This window comes from Thalassophryne amazonica, chromosome 19 (genome assembly GCF_902500255.1).
Source record: "Thalassophryne amazonica chromosome 19, fThaAma1.1, whole genome shotgun sequence".
Lineage (NCBI taxonomy): Eukaryota > Metazoa > Chordata > Actinopteri > Batrachoidiformes > Batrachoididae > Thalassophryne > Thalassophryne amazonica.
In genome coordinates this window covers 58852859-58872051 of record NC_047121.1, presented here as the reverse complement: position 1 = coordinate 58872051, position 19193 = coordinate 58852859, and the positions used below count along the sequence as shown (strand labels likewise).

The window sequence follows — 19193 nt, the reverse complement described above, 5'->3', positions numbered from 1 at the left end:
GGGAACATCAAACGTAGCGTGAGCAGTTCAAACGCTGTCTGTTTTTGAATTCTTCAGTCACAGCCTGAATCCACATCGATCCTCTCACAGACAAATTCTATCTCTCATCATCCAGGCAGGAAACTTTCCTAAATCCCACGTTTATCTTCAGATAATGACTGAATCATTTATGAGCTCCCGACTAGAAAGTTACACTTAAAATCACGCTGTGGACGATTTTCACGTTTCAATAACTGAATGCAGTTTTTCAAACACACGTCAGCCGATGTACTCGAGTCGAATCTGAAAGCACATGCTGCACATTATTCCGCGACATGGTGAAATTTCGCAGATCTGTTAAAACACTTTTAAACGGCCACAGAACAAACGTCCTGACAGAACCGGGGGCCTCACGTATCAGCAGTCTGTGCGCACAACAATATGAGTGCAGACGGAATTTATAACTAGACAGCAAGATGTTCACACACTGTGACCCAAGCCTTAACATTTGGAAGCGTTTTAAAATGTGTCAGTGTTGAACATGGAATGATGACGGGCACGAGTGAGTTATAACGGCAACATTTGATTCCGCTTCATTCCACGCGACACATAAAGACATACTTCATCAGAAACAATAAATAAATGAAATTATCCCATCAGGACTGTTCAGCCGACTCAGATCTGACATCAAACCGCACGTTTAATATTTCATCAGCGCAGCTGCTGACATGTAAACGTATTAGTGGCCATGACTGGATTATCGCCATCATGGCTTCCTGCCTGGTGCTACTGGCGTAAAACAATTTATTTGAAATTCAATCGGTTTCATATTAAAAATGGGCCCACATTATTTTTTCTGCTCCAAATTTATTAGGAGAGGTTTTATCCTATTAAAGATGGCAGCTCAGTGGCGTCATGGATTCTAGGACACCTGTAACGATAAGTAATTGTTATTCTGTGAACTGGACAGGTCCATGCTGGGATTTTTTTAAATGATTCTTAAAGATATGCCCATGAGAGATTTTGATGTCAAATTGAAGTTGAGCGTCACACGTGAACGGTCCTTACTGCGAGGGCTCGCTGCCACCTCTCACTGTATTGATTATGATTCTGCAGCTGTGATCACAAACCAGCGCCTGGATTTCTGTTTCAGACTCGTTTCTTTTGCTGCTCATCCTCTCTTGTCACCGTGATTGGCTCACGTCGCTTCATGTCTATGTTTGAATGTTCACCAGGGGTTCTGTGTTGACCAAAGTTAAGTGATGAAGAGGATCTGAGTCAGCACCCTGGACAGTTCCACAGTGTGGTGGATGCTGTGGAACCAGGGCCTGCTCTCTAATCCAACCCAACCTGTCCCAACCTGTAGCTTATCAGACATTCTAACAGTAGTTACAATAAGAACAGAATAACAGTTTGTGTTCCACCTTGGTTTTAGTTGCGTTCTCGTGAATATGTGAGTTTAAGTTAATTTTTCTCTTGTCATATTGTCAGTTTATTTTTTGTGATGCGGTGCTTCATGGCGTGATTGCTCTTTTGTCACTTTTCTACGTCATATTTGACATGAACTTTATTTTCTTTGTTGTGCTGTTTGTAAACATGTTTTTCACCTTTCTGTGTGTTTCACAGTGACCCCTACTGGGAGCGGCCAGCAAATGCAGGCAGCTGCTCTGCCGCTCGGCCCAAGACCCTTCACCTGGCTGGCCAGCAGCACACCTCGTCACCATGGTAATGCTCCGCCCACATACTGTCACAGTACAGTGACCTCACGTGACCCCTGTGGCATTTTTCCTTTTTGGATCCCTGATGAGATAAATTCTCTGTGTATCCATAATGATGCCTTCATCTGTCACCACAGCTTTTGCTTATTATGGTCCAAGTAAGTCTTCAAACCAAAGGCCTTTGGATGAATTTCCCTGAAAATTCTAGGTGAAATTTCACGATTTGTTCTTGTTCATGTGGTGATCTGGATGTTTGGTCGGGGAATTTCAAAGACGGTCAACGATGGGTTGTTTGAACAGACAGACGCGCTGTGTCACTTCTTCTTTGTGTTTATTGACGGGTTGCACCACCGTGATTTTGGTGCATAGCGCCACTTCCTGTCCGCAAGACTAAAACATTACATACATATACACGTGCAAGCACACATCCAGTTGGTGTGGTGCTACTGGTTGCTCATCCTGCCTGTGTGTGATGCCAATTTCAGTTTGTCCTCAGTGCCCCCCCAAAAACAAATCTCACCAGAAGCCGCTATTTACTCTCTGAGATGTCGTAAGATTATGTGATGATGTAATCATGCATATGCTGTGAAGCTGAACAGCATCCTGGGTGGGGAACACCGATGTGGACTACACACCAAAAATTATTTATAAACTGACTGGTTTGTGTTGAGTAAAAATTGCCAGATTTGCTGCTAGTTGCCAGATTTGCTGATAGTTGCTTATTAGCAATAATTTTGATGGTGTCATAGATAGATGGCATGTTTCTCTATGCATGATGCAGTGTTGAGGATCACAGCTGCGGTAGAAGGCCAAAGATACACCCACACTTCACCTGGCCAAGGACACGCCCACACTTCACCTGGCCAAGGACACGCCCACACTTTACCTGGCCAAGGACACGCCCACACTTTACCTGGCCAAGGAGGTGCCCACATTTCACCTGGCCAAGGACACGCCCACACTTCACCTGGCCAAGGACACGCCCACACTTTACCTGGGCAAGGAGGTGCCCACATTTCACCTGGCCAAGGACACGCCCACACTTTACCTGGCCAAGGAGGTGCCCACATTTCACCTGGCCAAGGAGGTGCCCACACTTCACCTGGCCAAGGCCACGCCCACACTTCACCTGGCCAAGGGCACACCCACACTTCACCTGGCCAAGGCCACGCCCACACTTCACCTGGCCAAGACCACGCCCACACTTCACCTTCCCAAAGACACGCCCACACTTCACCTGGCCAAGGAGGTGCCCACATTTCACCTGGCCAAGGACACGCCCACACTTCACCTGGCCAAGGAGGTGCCCACATTTCACCTGGCCAAGGATACGTCCACACTTCACCTGGCCAAGGGCACACCCACACTTCACCTGGCCAAGGGCACGCCCACACATCACCTGTAAAACAATACGCCCACACTTCACCTGGCAAGGACACGCCCACACTTCACCTGGCCAAGGGTACGCCCACACTTCACCTGTCCAAGGATATGCCCACACTTCACCTGGCTAAGGACACACCCATTTTTGGGTGTGTGGGAGTGTACAGCTTTTTTTCCCTGGCTGGTTGCTATCCATGACCCTAGGTGGTTCTGTGGTGTCATGGATGTGCTGGAGCATGCGGCACACTCCCACACTTGATTTGCTCCAAAGCATTTTCAGTCACTAGGGAGGGTTAGGGTTTGGTTGGCAGTGTTGCTTGTCCTGGCAGTGTGTGTTGCTAATGTCAATCCATTTCATCTGTGTGTATGGCGCTAATTATACAATAATATGATTTTTGAGGGTGCTATGATCGATCATCAGCTCTCCATCTATGGTTAGCAGCCTGACATTTCATGAGCAGCTCGAGGTTGCTCATGAATATATTTTTAACAGCAAAAATGTGGTGGGAGGAGCTAATGATGAATATTTCCTAGTGAAATGATGCAGTTTCACAGTAATCACAGTAAATGAAATATTGTAGTCCGAGGGAGAGGAGGAGAGAGACAGACTCATGACCTCCTCCAGGCTGTAGGATTAGCTGTGATGCAAAGCTCATTTAGAACATGCATTGAAACTAGAGGTGACACTCTGTAGTTTCAGGAAGTGGTTGAACGAAGTCTCTCTGACATTACTTCACTGATTTATTAACAGAAGCATGAGTCGCATGCATTGACTTCAGAGGGTTAAATTTCTAAGAAAAATTTTTGACGGGTTTTTGACTCGTGATCAGCACAGGACAACCGGGGGGAAAAAACAGATCATTCATCTCTGTGAGTTTGGAACATCCTCAGTGCTGTAATTTTGATCTGAACATGTCAAAATGATTATTGATCTCCAAATGAATGTATGTTTGATGTTGTTTGCCACTAGAGTTATTAAAAAGTGTATTTCTGTCCCTTGTTATTGTAGACGAAGCACCGGTATATATGATGTCACAAAGTGGCCCCTTAGTGCTTGTGTGGCTTACAGAGCAAACTGTGCTTGCACCATAGAGACAGCAGTCTTCACCTTCAGCCATAATCAACAGCAATACACTCGGCTGTCAGTCAAGAGGTTTTCACAGTAAAAGTCCTCTGATTTCACTAACCTGACGTTCGACTGCACTCGACCCGCTGCCTTAAATCACAGTTAAGGTCTAAAGTAACTTCAAACATTTTCCATTAAGAGCAGAATTATTAAAAACTTTTCAATAATTCAACCTGGTAGACGAAGAACGGTGCAGCTTCAATTAGCGTTAATCTGTTTGAAATAGAGAAAAATAAAACTAATGGTTGGAGAGAGATTTGGTGTTTTTGAAGAGAAAGATGAAAGTGAATTGGCGCCGCGTGCTGTGATGTCGACGCCTGCAGCTTTTTAACATGCGAGTGTTCGTGTGAGTAACATGCATGTTCCAGTTGGACTGATACCTGTAGACGAAGTATTACTAATTACTGCAGTAATATCAACCAATCACAGTACTTGTAGTTGCAGTATGTATAATTTAATTTACTTCTGTATTTATATGTCTGCAGTCAGAATAGTGTTCAGGTTAATATTGTAAAAATATTAGAAAGTCTGCATGTCGGAGTACCATGGAAACATAAATTATCCCATAAAATCTGCAGCAGTGTGCACGCTTAATTAAAGCTGACCGCAGGCAGCGCTGCAGCCGCTCCACCTCCCAAAAGTCTGAAAGCCGACGGCTTCAAGCCGCGCAAACCTAAATCCAATTAAAAGTTAGAGATCAGTTCAGCTTCACATCGTAAATGATTTGTGAATCAAAGGCAGCTGGAAGAGGAATCAAAGGCAGAGAGAATCCTCAGGTGAGCTAACGAGCTAATGGACACGAGTCTGAGCGCGCCGTGCGGCAAAATAAATTTATAATCAATAAATCATAAATAAAACCTGCAGTCTGAGAGAGAGAAAGAGAGACAGAGACAGACGCTTATAGAGACAGATAGAGAGATGCAGGTAAAAAGGCGGACTAGTGAAGAACCGGGTCAGTACCAGTAGAAGTACAGTTACTAGTAGCTGGACCAGTATGAGCAGTTGCACCAATATTCCCAGTACCAGTCCTGTACAGGTACAGATGTTGTTTGCGGTGTAGTACTACTGCTGTCGTGTGAACAAATTAAAAAGCTTACTTTGAAAATGATAAATGAACAATCTGAACCTGGTTATTCCAGTTAAGGGTCATTGGCCGAGGGAAAAATACAGAAGTGTCATATTTGAGAAGCTGGAGCTTATTGAATTATTTTTCTGAATCAATTATTTTAAACATTTGTCTCACTGAAAATAGTTTATCTGTTGATCACATACTTGTTTTAGCTTTACTTGATTGATATGGATCTGGGGTCATTGGGTGAGAGGAGGGGTTACGGTTGGGTCATTAGGCAAGTGGCAGGGTTAGGGTTAGGTCATTGGGTGAGTGGCAAGGGTAGGGTTAGGTCATTGGGCAAGTGGCGAGGGTAGGGTTAGGTCATTGGGTGAGAGGTGTGGTTATGGTTCGTCATTGGGCGAGTGGCAGGGTTAGGGTTAGGTCATTGGGCAAGTGGCGAAGGTAGGGTTAGGTCATTGGGTGAGAGGCAGGGTTGGGGTTAGGGTTAAGTCATTGGGCGAGGGTCGTGGTTAGGGTTAGGTCATTGGGAGAGAGGCAGAGTTAGGGTTAGGTCATTCGGTGAGAGGCTAGGTTAAAGTTAGGTCATTGGGTGAGAGGCGAGGTTAGGCTTAGGTCATTGGGTGAGAGGCAGGGTTAGGGTTAGGTAATTGGGCGAGAGGCGGTGTTAGGGTTAGGTAATTGGGCAAGAGGCGGTGTTAGGGTTAGGTAATTGGGCAAGAGGCAGGGTTAGGGTTAGGTCATTGGGCGAGAGGCGGTGTTAGGGTTAGGTAATTGGGCGTGAGGCAGTGTTAGGGTTAGGTCATTGGGCGAGAGGCAGGGTTAGGGTTAGGTCATTGGACGAGAGGCAGTGTTAGGGTTAGGTAACTGGGCGAGAGGCAGGGTTAGGGTTAGGTCATTGGGCGAGAGGCGGTGTTAGGGTTAGTTCATTGGTTGACAGGAGGGGTTAGGGTTCGGTTATTGGGCAGGTGGAGGGATAGTATAGATATATTTTCTTTGTATTTCATCTTCAAAAGGAAATATGTACTATAGATATACGATAAGGGATGTAAACAGATCTATGTGCAGTATTACAATTTTGCAATTAAAAGTCCCATATACATATGAGATATTTTTAACAAGAATAAAATTGTTTTTTGCTGTTAATAGGTGATAAATATGAGGTGGAAACATAAACATTACAGTTAAACGCTTCAATACAAATAGCAACTGAAAAAAAAAATCACTGCAACCTTTTTTCTTTTTACAGATGTATTTCTCTGTTCTGTCCAGAGGGTTTGGGTTTATGGTGGTCTCTATCTGTCTGTCTGTCTCTGTCTCTGTCTCTCGCTCTGTCTGTCTTACTCGGTCTTTCTCACTCTTTGATTTCATTTCATTGCAGCTTTATTAACATGGGAAACATACGTTTACAGTGTCAAAGCAAGTGTTAAATAGAGCAACAAATAAAAATTAAAATTAAGATGTACATGCAGTTAACAATATTCTCCAGTCAATAAATGTGTAAACAGAAGATGTGGAATTGAAATAATAGTAAAAATTGTGCTTTGTGTGTAAAAATATACTGTCCTATTAATTGTTATATTATACATAGATAAAGTGACATTGCAGTTCAATCTCCTCTCTCTCTGTCCGTCTGTCTCTCTATCTCTCTCTTTGTCTGTTTCTCTTTCTCTCTCTGTCATTAAATCTCTTCACCGCTCTCGTCCTCTTTTCTTCCTCAGCGTGCTTCTTTCTATCCCTCATCTCGTCTGCACGTCTGTTTTTCTTTTTGATGATTATTTATGCCGACAACAACAACAGGAGGGAAACCCGTGGCGAGCAAGCAGGCAGGCGCTCGACTGAGCGAGACTCGCACAAATCGTGCTGTGAAACGGCATCCAGCATCAATTATTCATCGTTTTGTTTTTGTCTCGCGAGTGACGACGTGGGACAGCAAGATTTCACACGTCACCATTTCTTTGTACCGTTACGACTAATACGACTGTTTGTACTACGTTTGTTGTGCACATATATTGGAATAATAATGTTTTCATCAGGAGACTTTGTCACTGAAGATCTTTGAGTCTGACATCAAAAGATAAATCGGAGTCCGTTCAGAATATTAGATTTTGTTTCCTGCTATTTAAGCCTCAGTGTGTTAAAGGACACATAACATAGAACCTTCTGAATCAGACCACCAAAGGTTTGGACCAGAAAAAATATTGCAGCTTTGTAAAGGGATTTGAACATTTGCTTGATGGAAAAGTGTCATTGAAGTGTTCAGTCCGTCTGGGAGCATGTGAGTGACAGGTGTGTTCAGTCGGACTGAAACATGAATAACCCCCTGATTTTAACTTTCAAAAAACCTTGTAATTTTTGCCTGCATCATTTTTAATCAAGTGTAATATAATAATAATAATAATAATAATAATAATGACTTTATTAAATTATTTAAAATATATAAATATTAAAACAATAACAAAAACATTCAGAATACACAAAATATTAAACATTAATAGATTTTAAAAAGAGCGTTAAAATTCCGTTGTTTTAATTTTAACATACAGCTGTGCTTAATCCAAGAAAATCAGTTTATCCTTCAAGGGCCAAAGTCACGTCATTTATGAGCCCAGCAAAACCTGTATGTTTGTTGCTCTGGTATCTTTAATCATAAAAATGTGTTCAATAATAAATTTCTGTACTTCATCAAAAGTGATAATTTACTTATTTATTTATTACACTTATTGTCCCACCGGTCTGGCAAAGCTATTGGAAGGTTATGTGAGGTCATAAATGACCCCACTGGGTTTATTTATTTATTTGTCTGTCTTTTAGCAGGATTATGTCAAAACTACTGCACAGATTTTGATGAAAGTTTCACCACAGATAGATATTAGGCCATGGAAGACTCCACTGAAGTTTGGAGGTGATCCGGATCTGGATTCTGGATCAGGATTTCAATTTGCTTGCTTCACTTTGTCATATTGTGAAGATTACGTCAAAACTACTTAACGGATTTTCACCAAGTTTTCACCACACATTGGTGTTAGGCCTTGAAATTTTAGAGGTGATCTGGATCCGGATCTGGATTCTAGATCAGGATTTCTCTTTGTAGAGTTTTAAGGATTATGTCAAAACTACTTCACAGATACAACGTCACGGTGGCTTAGTGGTTAGCACTGTTGCCTCACAGCAAGAAGGTCATGGGTTTGATTCCCACCTGTGGCCTTTCTGTGTGGAGTTTGCATGTTCTCCCCGTGTTTGCGTGGGTTTTCTCTGGGGGCTCCGGCTTCTTCCCACATTTAAAGACATGCAGGTTAGGTGGATTGGCAACTTTAAAATTGTCCAGGTCTCCCTTGCAAAAGAGGTCTCGATCTCAATGGGACTAACCTGGTTAAATAAAGATTAAATAAAAAAATCACAATGTAAACCCAAGATCAGGAAGGCACTATTTTGTTTCAGCTTGTGAATTAAATATCAGATTGCAACATCTTGATCAGTCGGACCATTCTGGATCAGTATGCAGTTATTGTGTTGTGTTGTGGAATCCGGATCCAGGTAAAGTCCGGGTCACGATGTGAATCACATATCTTTTATTTTGAGTCCTCATCAACCCTTGGCAGACATCAGAAATCTCTGATTGCTCTTGTTATTATTATTATTACTGGGTTTATGTTATTATCTGAAGTATTGAGCATGGTGGCCACATGGTTAATGTACATGCTTCAAAACAGAAGGTTCTGGGTTCCACACCACCCGTGTCTATTCTACAGGTAACATGGAGTTGCGTCAGGAAGGACATCCGGCATAAAACCTCTGCCAAATCAGCATCCAGCTCCAAATCAGGTCTGCTGTGGTCACCCAGAGCAAAACAGGAAAAGACGAGAGAATATATTTTATTTTTCTTGTATGACATGACTGGCACATGGTTTTCAGAGGTCAGGGGTCAGCTTGCTCGGCCTTGCCCTGAGCAGAATTTAGCTTTGGGCCACAGAGAGGTTTGGACCGGCTCTGGTTGAATGTGTCTAAACCATCTGCACTGTAGTGCACGTGAACAGAGGATGGACAGATGGATAAAGATGAATCACAGATTGGTGGGGAAGAAGAGATGATGAAAGAGGGATGCAAGAGGAAAAGCGGCAGCTGTGGAGGAAGGTTTAATCATCATCATCATCACCTTCACCTCCTTTTACCCTTTGTTCTTCTCCTTCAGTCTGTTGTCTTTCATCCCTCCTGCATTTTATCACTTTTGTTTCTCTGTCTTCTCTCCTTTTGTCCTGCATTTTTTCAGACATCTGTCACTTCCTCTCCCTCTCCCTTTTTAATTTTCTTTTTCTCGTATCAACCTCTTTCCAACACTCTTCTCTTTGCTCCATGCTTCCTACTTTTCCCTTAATTCTTTTGTTACTCTTCCCTTCATTCTGGGTTGCTCTTGCTTTCTACATCCGACCCTTCATTTGTTCATTCTTTTTGTTGTTTCTTCATTCTTTCAGTTTGTCCTTCTTTGTCTTTTAAAAGTTTTAAAAAGTTTGGTTTTCATCAGGATCAGGTCTGGGAACATGGACAGGTTTTGCAACCACCACACTACAGAACCACCCAGGGTCCTGGATGGTGGGATCCAGGGTGCGTTCTTTACCAGGTGAAACATGGGTGTGTCCTTAACCAGGTGAAACATGGACGTGTCTTTAACCAGGTGAAACATGGGTGTGTCCTTAACCAGGTGAAACATGGACGTGTCTTTAACCAGGTGAAACATGGGTGTGTCCTTAACCAGGCAAACCATGGACGTGTCCTTCATAACGTGTAACATGGGTGTGGCAATGGTGATCCATGGATGTGTCCATAACCAGGTGAAAATGGGCGTGTCCTTAACCTGGTGAAACATGGGCGTGTCCTTAACCAGGTGAAAAATGGGCATGTCCTTAATCAGGTGAAACATGGACATGTCCTTAACCAGGTGAACAATGGGCGTGTCCTTAACCTGGTAAGAAAAATGGGCGTGTCCTTAACCACGCAAAAAAGTGGGTGTGTCCTTAACCAGGTGAACCATGGATGTGTCCTTAACAAGGTGAAAAATGGGCGTGTCCTTAACCTGGTGAAACATGGTTGTATCCTTAAGCAGGTGAAATATGGATGTGTCCTTAATCACGTGAAATATGGATGTGTCCTTAACGAGGTGAAACACGGTTGTGGCATTCCAGCAGGACTTAGAGATCCTCCACAGAGACCTGCTACCAAAGACATCCAGTCCTTAGGTCACTGGTCTGACAACCAGACAGTAAGACGGGACGCACCAGGACCTTCATGCTCCTGCAAAGATACAGTTACAGTCTATTTTCAATAAATAAATGATAGAATATATGAAAATTATTTTCTTCATCGGCCATCATTTTTCGTCTCTACTTCTGAACTCCTGCTCCTCCTCCTCCTCCTCCTCCTCCCCTTTGTCATCCCTCGCTCCGTGTTGCACTTATTCTTTGCTGGGGTAAAAATTAATCACCTGTCTTCTCTGTGTGAAGCCCACAGAGGCTATGAGCATCTGATTTATTGCATAGTTAATTCAGGACGGCATCTGATGATGATGGTGTTGATGGTGTTGATGGTGAGAGGCTGCAGGAAATGACGACTGTTGTTGAAGGTTGTGAAAGGTGGAGACAGAGAATAAAGCAGCTGCTTTTTGATGAACAGACCAGAAGAAAAGTCTATTTTTTTATTGAGACCTTTTTTTATCTTGATGCTGGTTACCTGAGGCCATCAAATATGCCATTGGGTATTGCGAGTCCAGTCCTATTACTGCCACTGCCAGAGTCTTCAAATTGACAGGGAACATTCTTGAGACACAGACCTTGGACATTTTCAAAGATGTCTAACCTTGACCTATTTTAAGAAGTTAAAAAGCCACGTTCTGTTTTAGTTGTTTTTGAGTGGCAGGCCTGACAGCCAGTCAGAGTAGAGCTGCACCGTGATGTCATTATGTAAAAGCTAGTGAGAAACACTGGAACCTAATTACAAGACATTTTACGGACGTTATCATGGTGACATCACAGGTTGGTCGCTAGCTGCAAAACTCAGTTTTGCTTGTGTAAATATATCCTCTTTGTCATATAGTATGTAAATGCTAGCGAGAAATACACACTACTAAAACTGAAAACGCTGTTTTTGGAACCTAATAACACATCTGAACTTATTTATAAGACATTTAGCTGATGTTAGCGTGGTGACAACACAGGGTGGTAGCTAGCTGCAAAACTCTGTTTAATTTGTGTGTAAATATATCCTCTTTGTTATATATTTTGTAAAAGCTAGTGAGAAATAAACACTTGTAAAACTGAAAATGCTGTTATTGTGACCTGATAACACCTCTGGAGACATTTACAAGACATTTTGCAGATGTTAGCATGCATGCTAACTTACACTAACTCAAAGCTAACTTCCTATGGAGTTAGATTTGTCTCATTAATACCAGCAAATGCACAGAGGGTGATCTACAAATATTCCTTGATTTGCACAACTTCTGCTCTTAAAATGTAAATATTATCAGTTATCAAGTTGTTCACCAATGAATATGGCTTCGGCCTCAGGGTGTATGGTTTTCTGAAGGACAGTAGAGGATAGTTGCCAGTTATGGCTTCTGAAACAAGGGAGAAAAAAAGAAACAGCACAGTTCAGCTGGAGCATTAGTGGACGTACGTGACACCGGTGGGAAATACACACGTGGAACAAGAGGTGAAGCTGTTAACAGACAGAATATTTTACGTCCACTAATGCTTCAGCTGAACGGTGCGGTTTCTTTGTTTTTCTCCTTTGTTTCACAAGCCATAACTGGCAACTGTCCTCTAGTGTTAGCGGAGGTTAGCCTGTAAGCTCGCCATCGTGCTGATAATCATTCGAGTACATTTGTTTCATGAAGCTGCTGTAAATGAAGAAATCATCAAAAATTCATCAAAATATCGACGTAAATTGCGAAGGTGTTTTGCTTCTTTCATCATCCATCCACCTCAAGGTCCAAGCGATGTTTTCTGAGCGAGGCAGAAAGAATTGTATGTGACACCTGATTGGCTGATTATACTCGGGTGGTATGAAAAATATTACCCGTCCGCGAAAACTGTGTATTGCTATTTATTCTTTAGTGTTTTATCCAATCATATTGGCGTATCATTTAGGTATATGATAATGTTTTTGATTGATTGATTGATTGATTGATTGATTGATTGATTGATTGATTGATAGAGGGGCTTTATTGAACATGTGCAAATTGTACGTAAGACAATAAGATATTAATAATTAATTAAACAACTGCACATGATAAAGAACACAATGCTCATACGGCTGAGGGGTATTGTAGCATTATGTTATATTTTTACATCTTAAATAGATAAAAAAATGCACACCAAGATCCTCCGCTGAGGTGCACATGCAGAAATACTAACTCAAATATAAAGAAAAAGCATAGCACACTCAAAATATTGATGTCTAGCCGCTGTTTTATTTCATAATAATTACGTTTCGGCCAAAAGGCCTTCGTCAGATAGCAGCTTCTGTTGGACCAAGGTTGGACCTGGGTTGTTAAACAATTTTGAACTCTTGGTCCAACAGAAGCTGCTATCTGACGAAGGCCTTTTGGCCGAAACGTAATTATTATGAAATAAAACAGCGGCTAGACATCAATATTTTGAGTGTGCTATGCTTTTTCTTTATATTTTTACATCTTGTCATGATGAAGTTACGTTCTGGAATATAATGTTGCCATGGTTACATCTGTCTGTGTACGTGCACGTTCCTGTTAATAACCATACAAAGCTGGATGCTTTGATCAGCCAACAGGGATCCATGATGATTTAAACCTTCCAACAGATGAAAACCACATGAGGGTGATGTGGTGCTAAAGGGTTATTTCCATCAAACAACAGAAAGTACAAGATCCTCAGTCTGACCTCTGTGACTCGGGTTAGGTCTGGGATCATGTGTGGGTGCTTAGTGTCACAGCATCCTCCACACTATGGAACTGCCTTGTGTCCTGGATAGGAACCACCCAGGCCAGAGAAATGAACCACATGGAAAAAATGTGGTAGCTGATGTTCCATGAGTGTTTTCCTTTGAGCTAATTTGAGCTAAAATGGTTAAAAATGATTAAAAGTGAGAAATTGCATCCTCTTTATTATTTTTCCAAGATCAGAAGTCAGTAATCAATTCTAATCCAATTACATTTTTTGCGTGAATCTGATTGGTTAAGTATATGAGATTTCAGACCATATAACGGCGGCAAAATATTCGACAGTTTCACATTTGGATGTATTACTCCGCGCCCTGACCGGTTTCTGACGAGATGTCATTCCTGTTGAATGTCATTCCGGTCCTCCATGCAACTGCGCATGCGAAATATTGTCGAGGTGCGGAACTGTCATTTTATGCGACAGGACGCACAATTCGACAGAACACAGGCTGCGCGTGCTGCTAGCGGTTAGCACTGTTAGCTGAGAGCGAGAGAAAGACACGTAATGCCGTCGTCAAAATGGGTGAATTTAAGCTACCTTATGAAAGTATTGATGTGGATTCTGATACAGAATCACCGTTTCACATTTGATGGATTTGATGGATTTGATGGATTTTCACGTTTGATGGATTACTCTGCGCCCTGACCATTGTTGGAGCGTTGCTGCTTTGGGTAAACGATAAGCCTCGCCGCCCGAATTACCTACAGAAAAATAAACCGTGCAAATGATGGAATTGAATTTGAATGGGAATAACCTGGTTATACGGTCGCAAATTGGTAAAACGGCTATTTGCGACCATATAACAGCATGAACGTCCACAAATCATCAGACACAACCGGGTTATTCTCTAAAAGTAATCGCAGAAACTTTTCTCATTTCTGTGCTTGCAGTAATATGTTACTGAAGACAGGCGCACCACAAACCGAGTTTGTTTCACTTGTAGTGACCTTAAACATTTGTGACTCAGAGGACATTAATACGCGTCTTTCAGCTGATAATGGACATCATGGAGAACAGGTTCAGGTTCAGCTGGGATGTTGTTCTGGAAGGTAACTGAGCTGTTGTGAATGATGCTTTTCTTTAAATGAAGCTGCAGCGATGCAAACTCATCCTCCTCATTTTCTTCTCCAGGCTTCAAGCTCTGAGGAAGGAGAAATCAAGAGACGCAGCACGATCGCGGCGGGGAAAAGAGAACTTTGAGTTTTATGAGCTTGCAAAGATGCTGCCACTGCCAGGCGCCATCACCAGCCAGCTGGACAAGGCGTCCATCATCCGGCTCACCATCAGCTACCTGAAGATGAGGGACTTTGCCAACCAGGGAGATCCGCCATGGAACCTACGAATCGAGGGGCCTCCGCCCAACACCTCCGTCAAAGGTAGGCTGGACAGGGGCGGGGCCACAGGACATGTTGGTTTTGTGGGGATGTGGAGAAGAAGAACAAAGTACATTTGATGTCACCTGAAAATAAATGTACATTAATGTTTTTTTTTTTAGGATTCTTGCTGTTAAAACCAGAGACCAAAAAACTTTTTTTTTTAACCAAAGTCTGCAGATTTGAATAGAACATATTCACTTTTTATTGAAAAGCTTTCTGTCATTTCAATGACAAAATGTCTGTTTTCTGCACAAATCGAGTTCCTTTGAAATGAATAAGGTTGTTTTTTTTTAGGCCAATTAAATATCTCACTCACACAAAATAAACCTTCCTGTTGGTGTCTGTCAGATTGTTTTGGGCTTCAGAACACGTGTGTTTCCTCTATCGCACACTGTGAACCACACAGCGGCACGCTCCGGTGTGAATAACAGTTGTGACCACCAGAGGGTGTGATGGTCATCCAGCCTCCAGCAACCTGGAGAACTTTGACAGATTGAGTCCTTAAGAGGTGATTCGTTGGTGAATTATCAGGAAGTAAGTCAGTGCTCAGAGGACGGCTCCTATGATGGTGTCAGAGGTCAGCATGGGTACTGCTTCTTGAGGGTTGTAGGTGAGGAGTCGTCCACTGCACAGCGGCACCCAGGTCCTAACCTGATGGAGCATCCTTCAGGGAACATAGCCCCACATTGCAGCGTTCAGAGTCCAGGAGGTTTGCTTGATTATGATCCGTACTTTTGATCTGGATTGTCCATTGGCTGGCTCAGACTGAGGAACTGTTTGGTTGTGTCTTCCACTTACTGTGTGGATGTGTCTTACATGCGCACCTCACGGATGTCTCTCTGGGTGACTGTGTGACTGACTAATCAAAGAAAAGGTTAAAAATCTTGGTGTGATTTTTGATCTCCTACAGATTACACAAGCAGCTCAGCTTGCACAATCATGTGACAGCTCCGACCCAGTCTGCGGTGGACGCTGATGTTCTGGTTCATCTTCTTGTGTTGTCTAGCAGCTGGAGTTTGAATTAGAATTTGGACATTTGATGTCAGTTTTCCTGCTTTGGCTTCCTGTGACTGTGAGAACCGTTTTTTTCTGTTGATGACATATGAAATACTCAGTGTTGTGCCTGTTTGTGTCACTGCACTTGTTAAACCTTATGTACCCGATTCTGCATTACCATCTTGGAATGTAATTTTACTCTGTTTTCCAAATTTCATGAACAAGTCATCAGGATGCAGACCCTTTGATTGTCATGCTCTTGTTCTGTGGAGCAAACTGTCAGTACTTGTTCTTAAAAATCAGAACCAGCAAACTTCCTCTCCACTCCTCAGGCATCTGCTCACTTTCCAAGATTTTATTCAGCAGTCTGGTTAGAAACTCCACTGCCATCTGTCCTAAGCATTTCCATGTCTCCACTGGAATGTCATCTGGACCGGACCACTTGCCTTTCCATTCTTTATTCTTTTCATAGCTGTTCTCACTTCATCCTTATTAATGCCTTGCACTTACTTCATCCAGCCTTCTCTCTCTCTCTGTCTCTCTCACTCGCTCTCGCTCTCATTTTCTTCATTCATCAGCTCCTCAAAATATTCCCTCCACCTTCTCAACGCACTCTCCTTATTTGTCAGCACATTACCATGTGTCCTTTTAATTGCCTTCTCGCTCTCATTTTCTTCATTAATCAGCTCCTCAAAATATTCCCTCCACCTTCTCAATACATTCCCTTTGCTTGTCAGCACATTACCATCTGCACTGCATCCTTTATGTTGGGAAAGTGTAGTGACACGGACCCACAACAGGGGTGTAAATGAACGGACAATGAAAGAGTCGAATATGAACACTTTACTGTTGTGAATGAGCACAACCACAATACAGAGGAATGTGAAATTTTGCAAACAGTCAATCACAAGGGTGACGTGTGGGCAGGCTCGAGGATAGAAGACGTCTGTCCTGAGAAGAACCGGAACCACACGATTTCCTCCGCCACCGAACCCGGAGAATACTGGAGCCGCCAAGTCCCGAGTCCCCAGGTGGCCACCGTCTCCGAATGTCGGATCTGGTACTGCTGGCAAGGAGCAGAAACAATAAGATGTGGGTGTGTGCACACCCAGTAACAACAATGGTGGAGATTCCACCTCCACCTCTCATCCACACTCGTGCAGCTCCTGTCACCACAGCACTTATCTGGTGGGGTGTAAAGCGAAGCTGTCGCCGGTCACACCAATCTCCAGATAATGCACTCCACAGGAAAAAACAGCTGCAAAAATGAGTTTGCTAAACACAGTTAGTTATACGGCTGAGATTATTACCTTCACAGGTCGATGATATCTCGGCAATGAGGTGGAGATGACGTCCAGGTTTTATGGAGTGAGATGATGTAGTGTAGATGGGTGACAGCTGTCAAGAGATAATGAGTGACAGCTGTCACCCCTGGCTGTGTCCGTGGCGGCAGCGCCCTCTCGTGCCTGAAGCCCGCACTTCAGGCAGGGCGCCCTCTGGTGGTGGGCTAGCAGTACCTCCTCTTCTGGCGGCCCACACAACACTTTATCTCCCAAACCCACTGCACATCCTTTCTAGCTTGGTCCCTTTGTCTGGATAAAATCGTTTTCACTTTCCTTGGTGTTCAGTCACATGATGTACATTCTCTCTTCCCCTTATGCTGCATCTCGCTGTACTCTTGTCTGCTTTCTTCATCTCTGCGACTATCCCAATTACTTTCCCGAACATCTTCTTTCCATCACCATGTGTTATCTTCCTTCCAATGTCTAGATGTCACACCCAGTACATTCCAAGCTGTGTCTCTCACGACATCTGCAGTAGTTGTCATCACTTTATCTCCATACATTGCCTGTTTCACATGCACTTTGAATTTCACACAGCAGTCTCCTTGTCTGAGTTTGCAATGGCCCTGATTCCAGACTAAGATTCAGGGTTTCAATGAGTTCCCGGACTCGTCCATCTTTATGTGGCAAAGTGTCAAACCTGTAGAGACAGTCACTGATTTTAGCAGTGCCGTTCATGTCTCTGGGTCCTCGGCCTTTGAGATCCAGAGATGCCAGGGGAGATCTTATGGAATCATGAGGTTAAAGGTCAGAGGTGTTTGGTGATGCCGATATCTTTGCAGGAGAACGAAGGTCCAAGTCTTTAGGGTCCTGGTGCTACCTGTCTTACTGACTGGTTCTGAGACTTAGCTCTGCCTAGTGACCTAAGGTGACGACTAGATGTCTTTGGTACCAGGTCTCTGTGGAGGAACCTTGGGTCTTGACGTTTGTGTAAAATGAATGGTTACTTAGTGAGACTCAAATGAGGAGGATCACTGACACTGTGAGGGACCTTAAAGGGAGACATATGATGGAGACGTAGCATTTTGACGTAGCATTGATTTAAATGATCTACAGATTAATGTATCGTGTCACACTTGGAAAGAAAATGTCTAATTAAATGTCCACCCAAACAAACAAACAAGTGAGGTAGAAATAATGTAGTACAGGTGTCATTGTGCAGTGTACCTGTTGTCGACATAATCTGAACATTACGTGATGTCACATAGAACAGAAATAATGGTGTATCATGAGACTTTTCCCTGGAAACCAGGTAGACCAGGCAGCTACCATGCAAAAATTAAGGATGTAGGTGAGTCTTTATTTGGTTGTGAAACAGTTGAGATGTGCAAACTGTGCGAGAAACATGAACGCGGGCGGGTTAAAGCGTGAAACAGACGAGTGTCATCAGACAAGCTGCAGCCACGGTTTAGCTTTACCTTCAGTTTTCATGCCAAGTATAGAAAAAGTTAGATCAAGATAGCAAGAAGAGGATGTCTGCTGAAGCACCAGAGCAAACAAAATATTTTAACCACTTTTTAATGCAGCCAGGTCCAGGGTTGTGACAGATACACTGTCAGGAAGAAATGCATTTTAATGATTTAATTAACATACGTGCTGTACGGTTCAACTCGGGGGATGGAAACCCTGAAAAATGTGCCTTGTTTTTAGAAATATGATTTATGATGTGCCGTCTCAACTGTCTGATTTAACTTTTCCCTGGTCTGGTGTTTCAAAAAGCAAATTAAACCACAATGTATTGACATATATGGCAATATGAATTCAGTCAGAGGCCAAGTATCGTGATATGTATCATATATCAATTCACTTTCAAACAAAAAGCTTCGAAAGTCACAAAAAGAGTCAATGACTGGACACAATGGGGCGGGGCTACCAACGACCACGTTATTTATTTCATAAAGTACAAGCCGTCATCGTGAACACAAACACAATGATAAACAAAATCAGACTTTCTAACTTTTGTAACCTTCATACTCCTTGTCTCCTCCTCGCTGACCTTTGCAGTAATTGACCCATCAGTTGCTCTTCTTCACCTCCTTGTTGCTCAGTTTGACTTCCTGTCAGACGCTCCACATCTGCTGCAGGACGACACACAAACATTTGTGACCTTTGCATCATCCTGACACCGCCTCTGTGCATCTGTTAGTGCATCTGCCTGTGTGTGTGTGTGTGTGTGTGTGCGTGCGTGTGTGTGTTCAGACACCTGGTGGTTCATTATACATGCACAGAA

General features: G+C 43.0%; 1 protein-coding gene across 2 annotated transcripts in view; it reads left to right on the top strand.

Moving 5' to 3' along the window:
* The window catches only part of LOC117500813 (neuronal PAS domain-containing protein 3), a 267016-nt gene that overhangs the window by 82907 nt on the left and 164916 nt on the right, over positions 1-19193 (top strand). For both annotated transcript variants that reach the window (XM_034159593.1, XM_034159594.1), the window contains exons 2-3: positions 1606-1704; positions 14380-14624. In XM_034159593.1, the coding sequence (XP_034015484.1) occupies positions 1606-1704; positions 14380-14624 (344 nt within the window). The remainder of the gene's footprint in view (positions 1-1605; positions 1705-14379; positions 14625-19193) is intronic.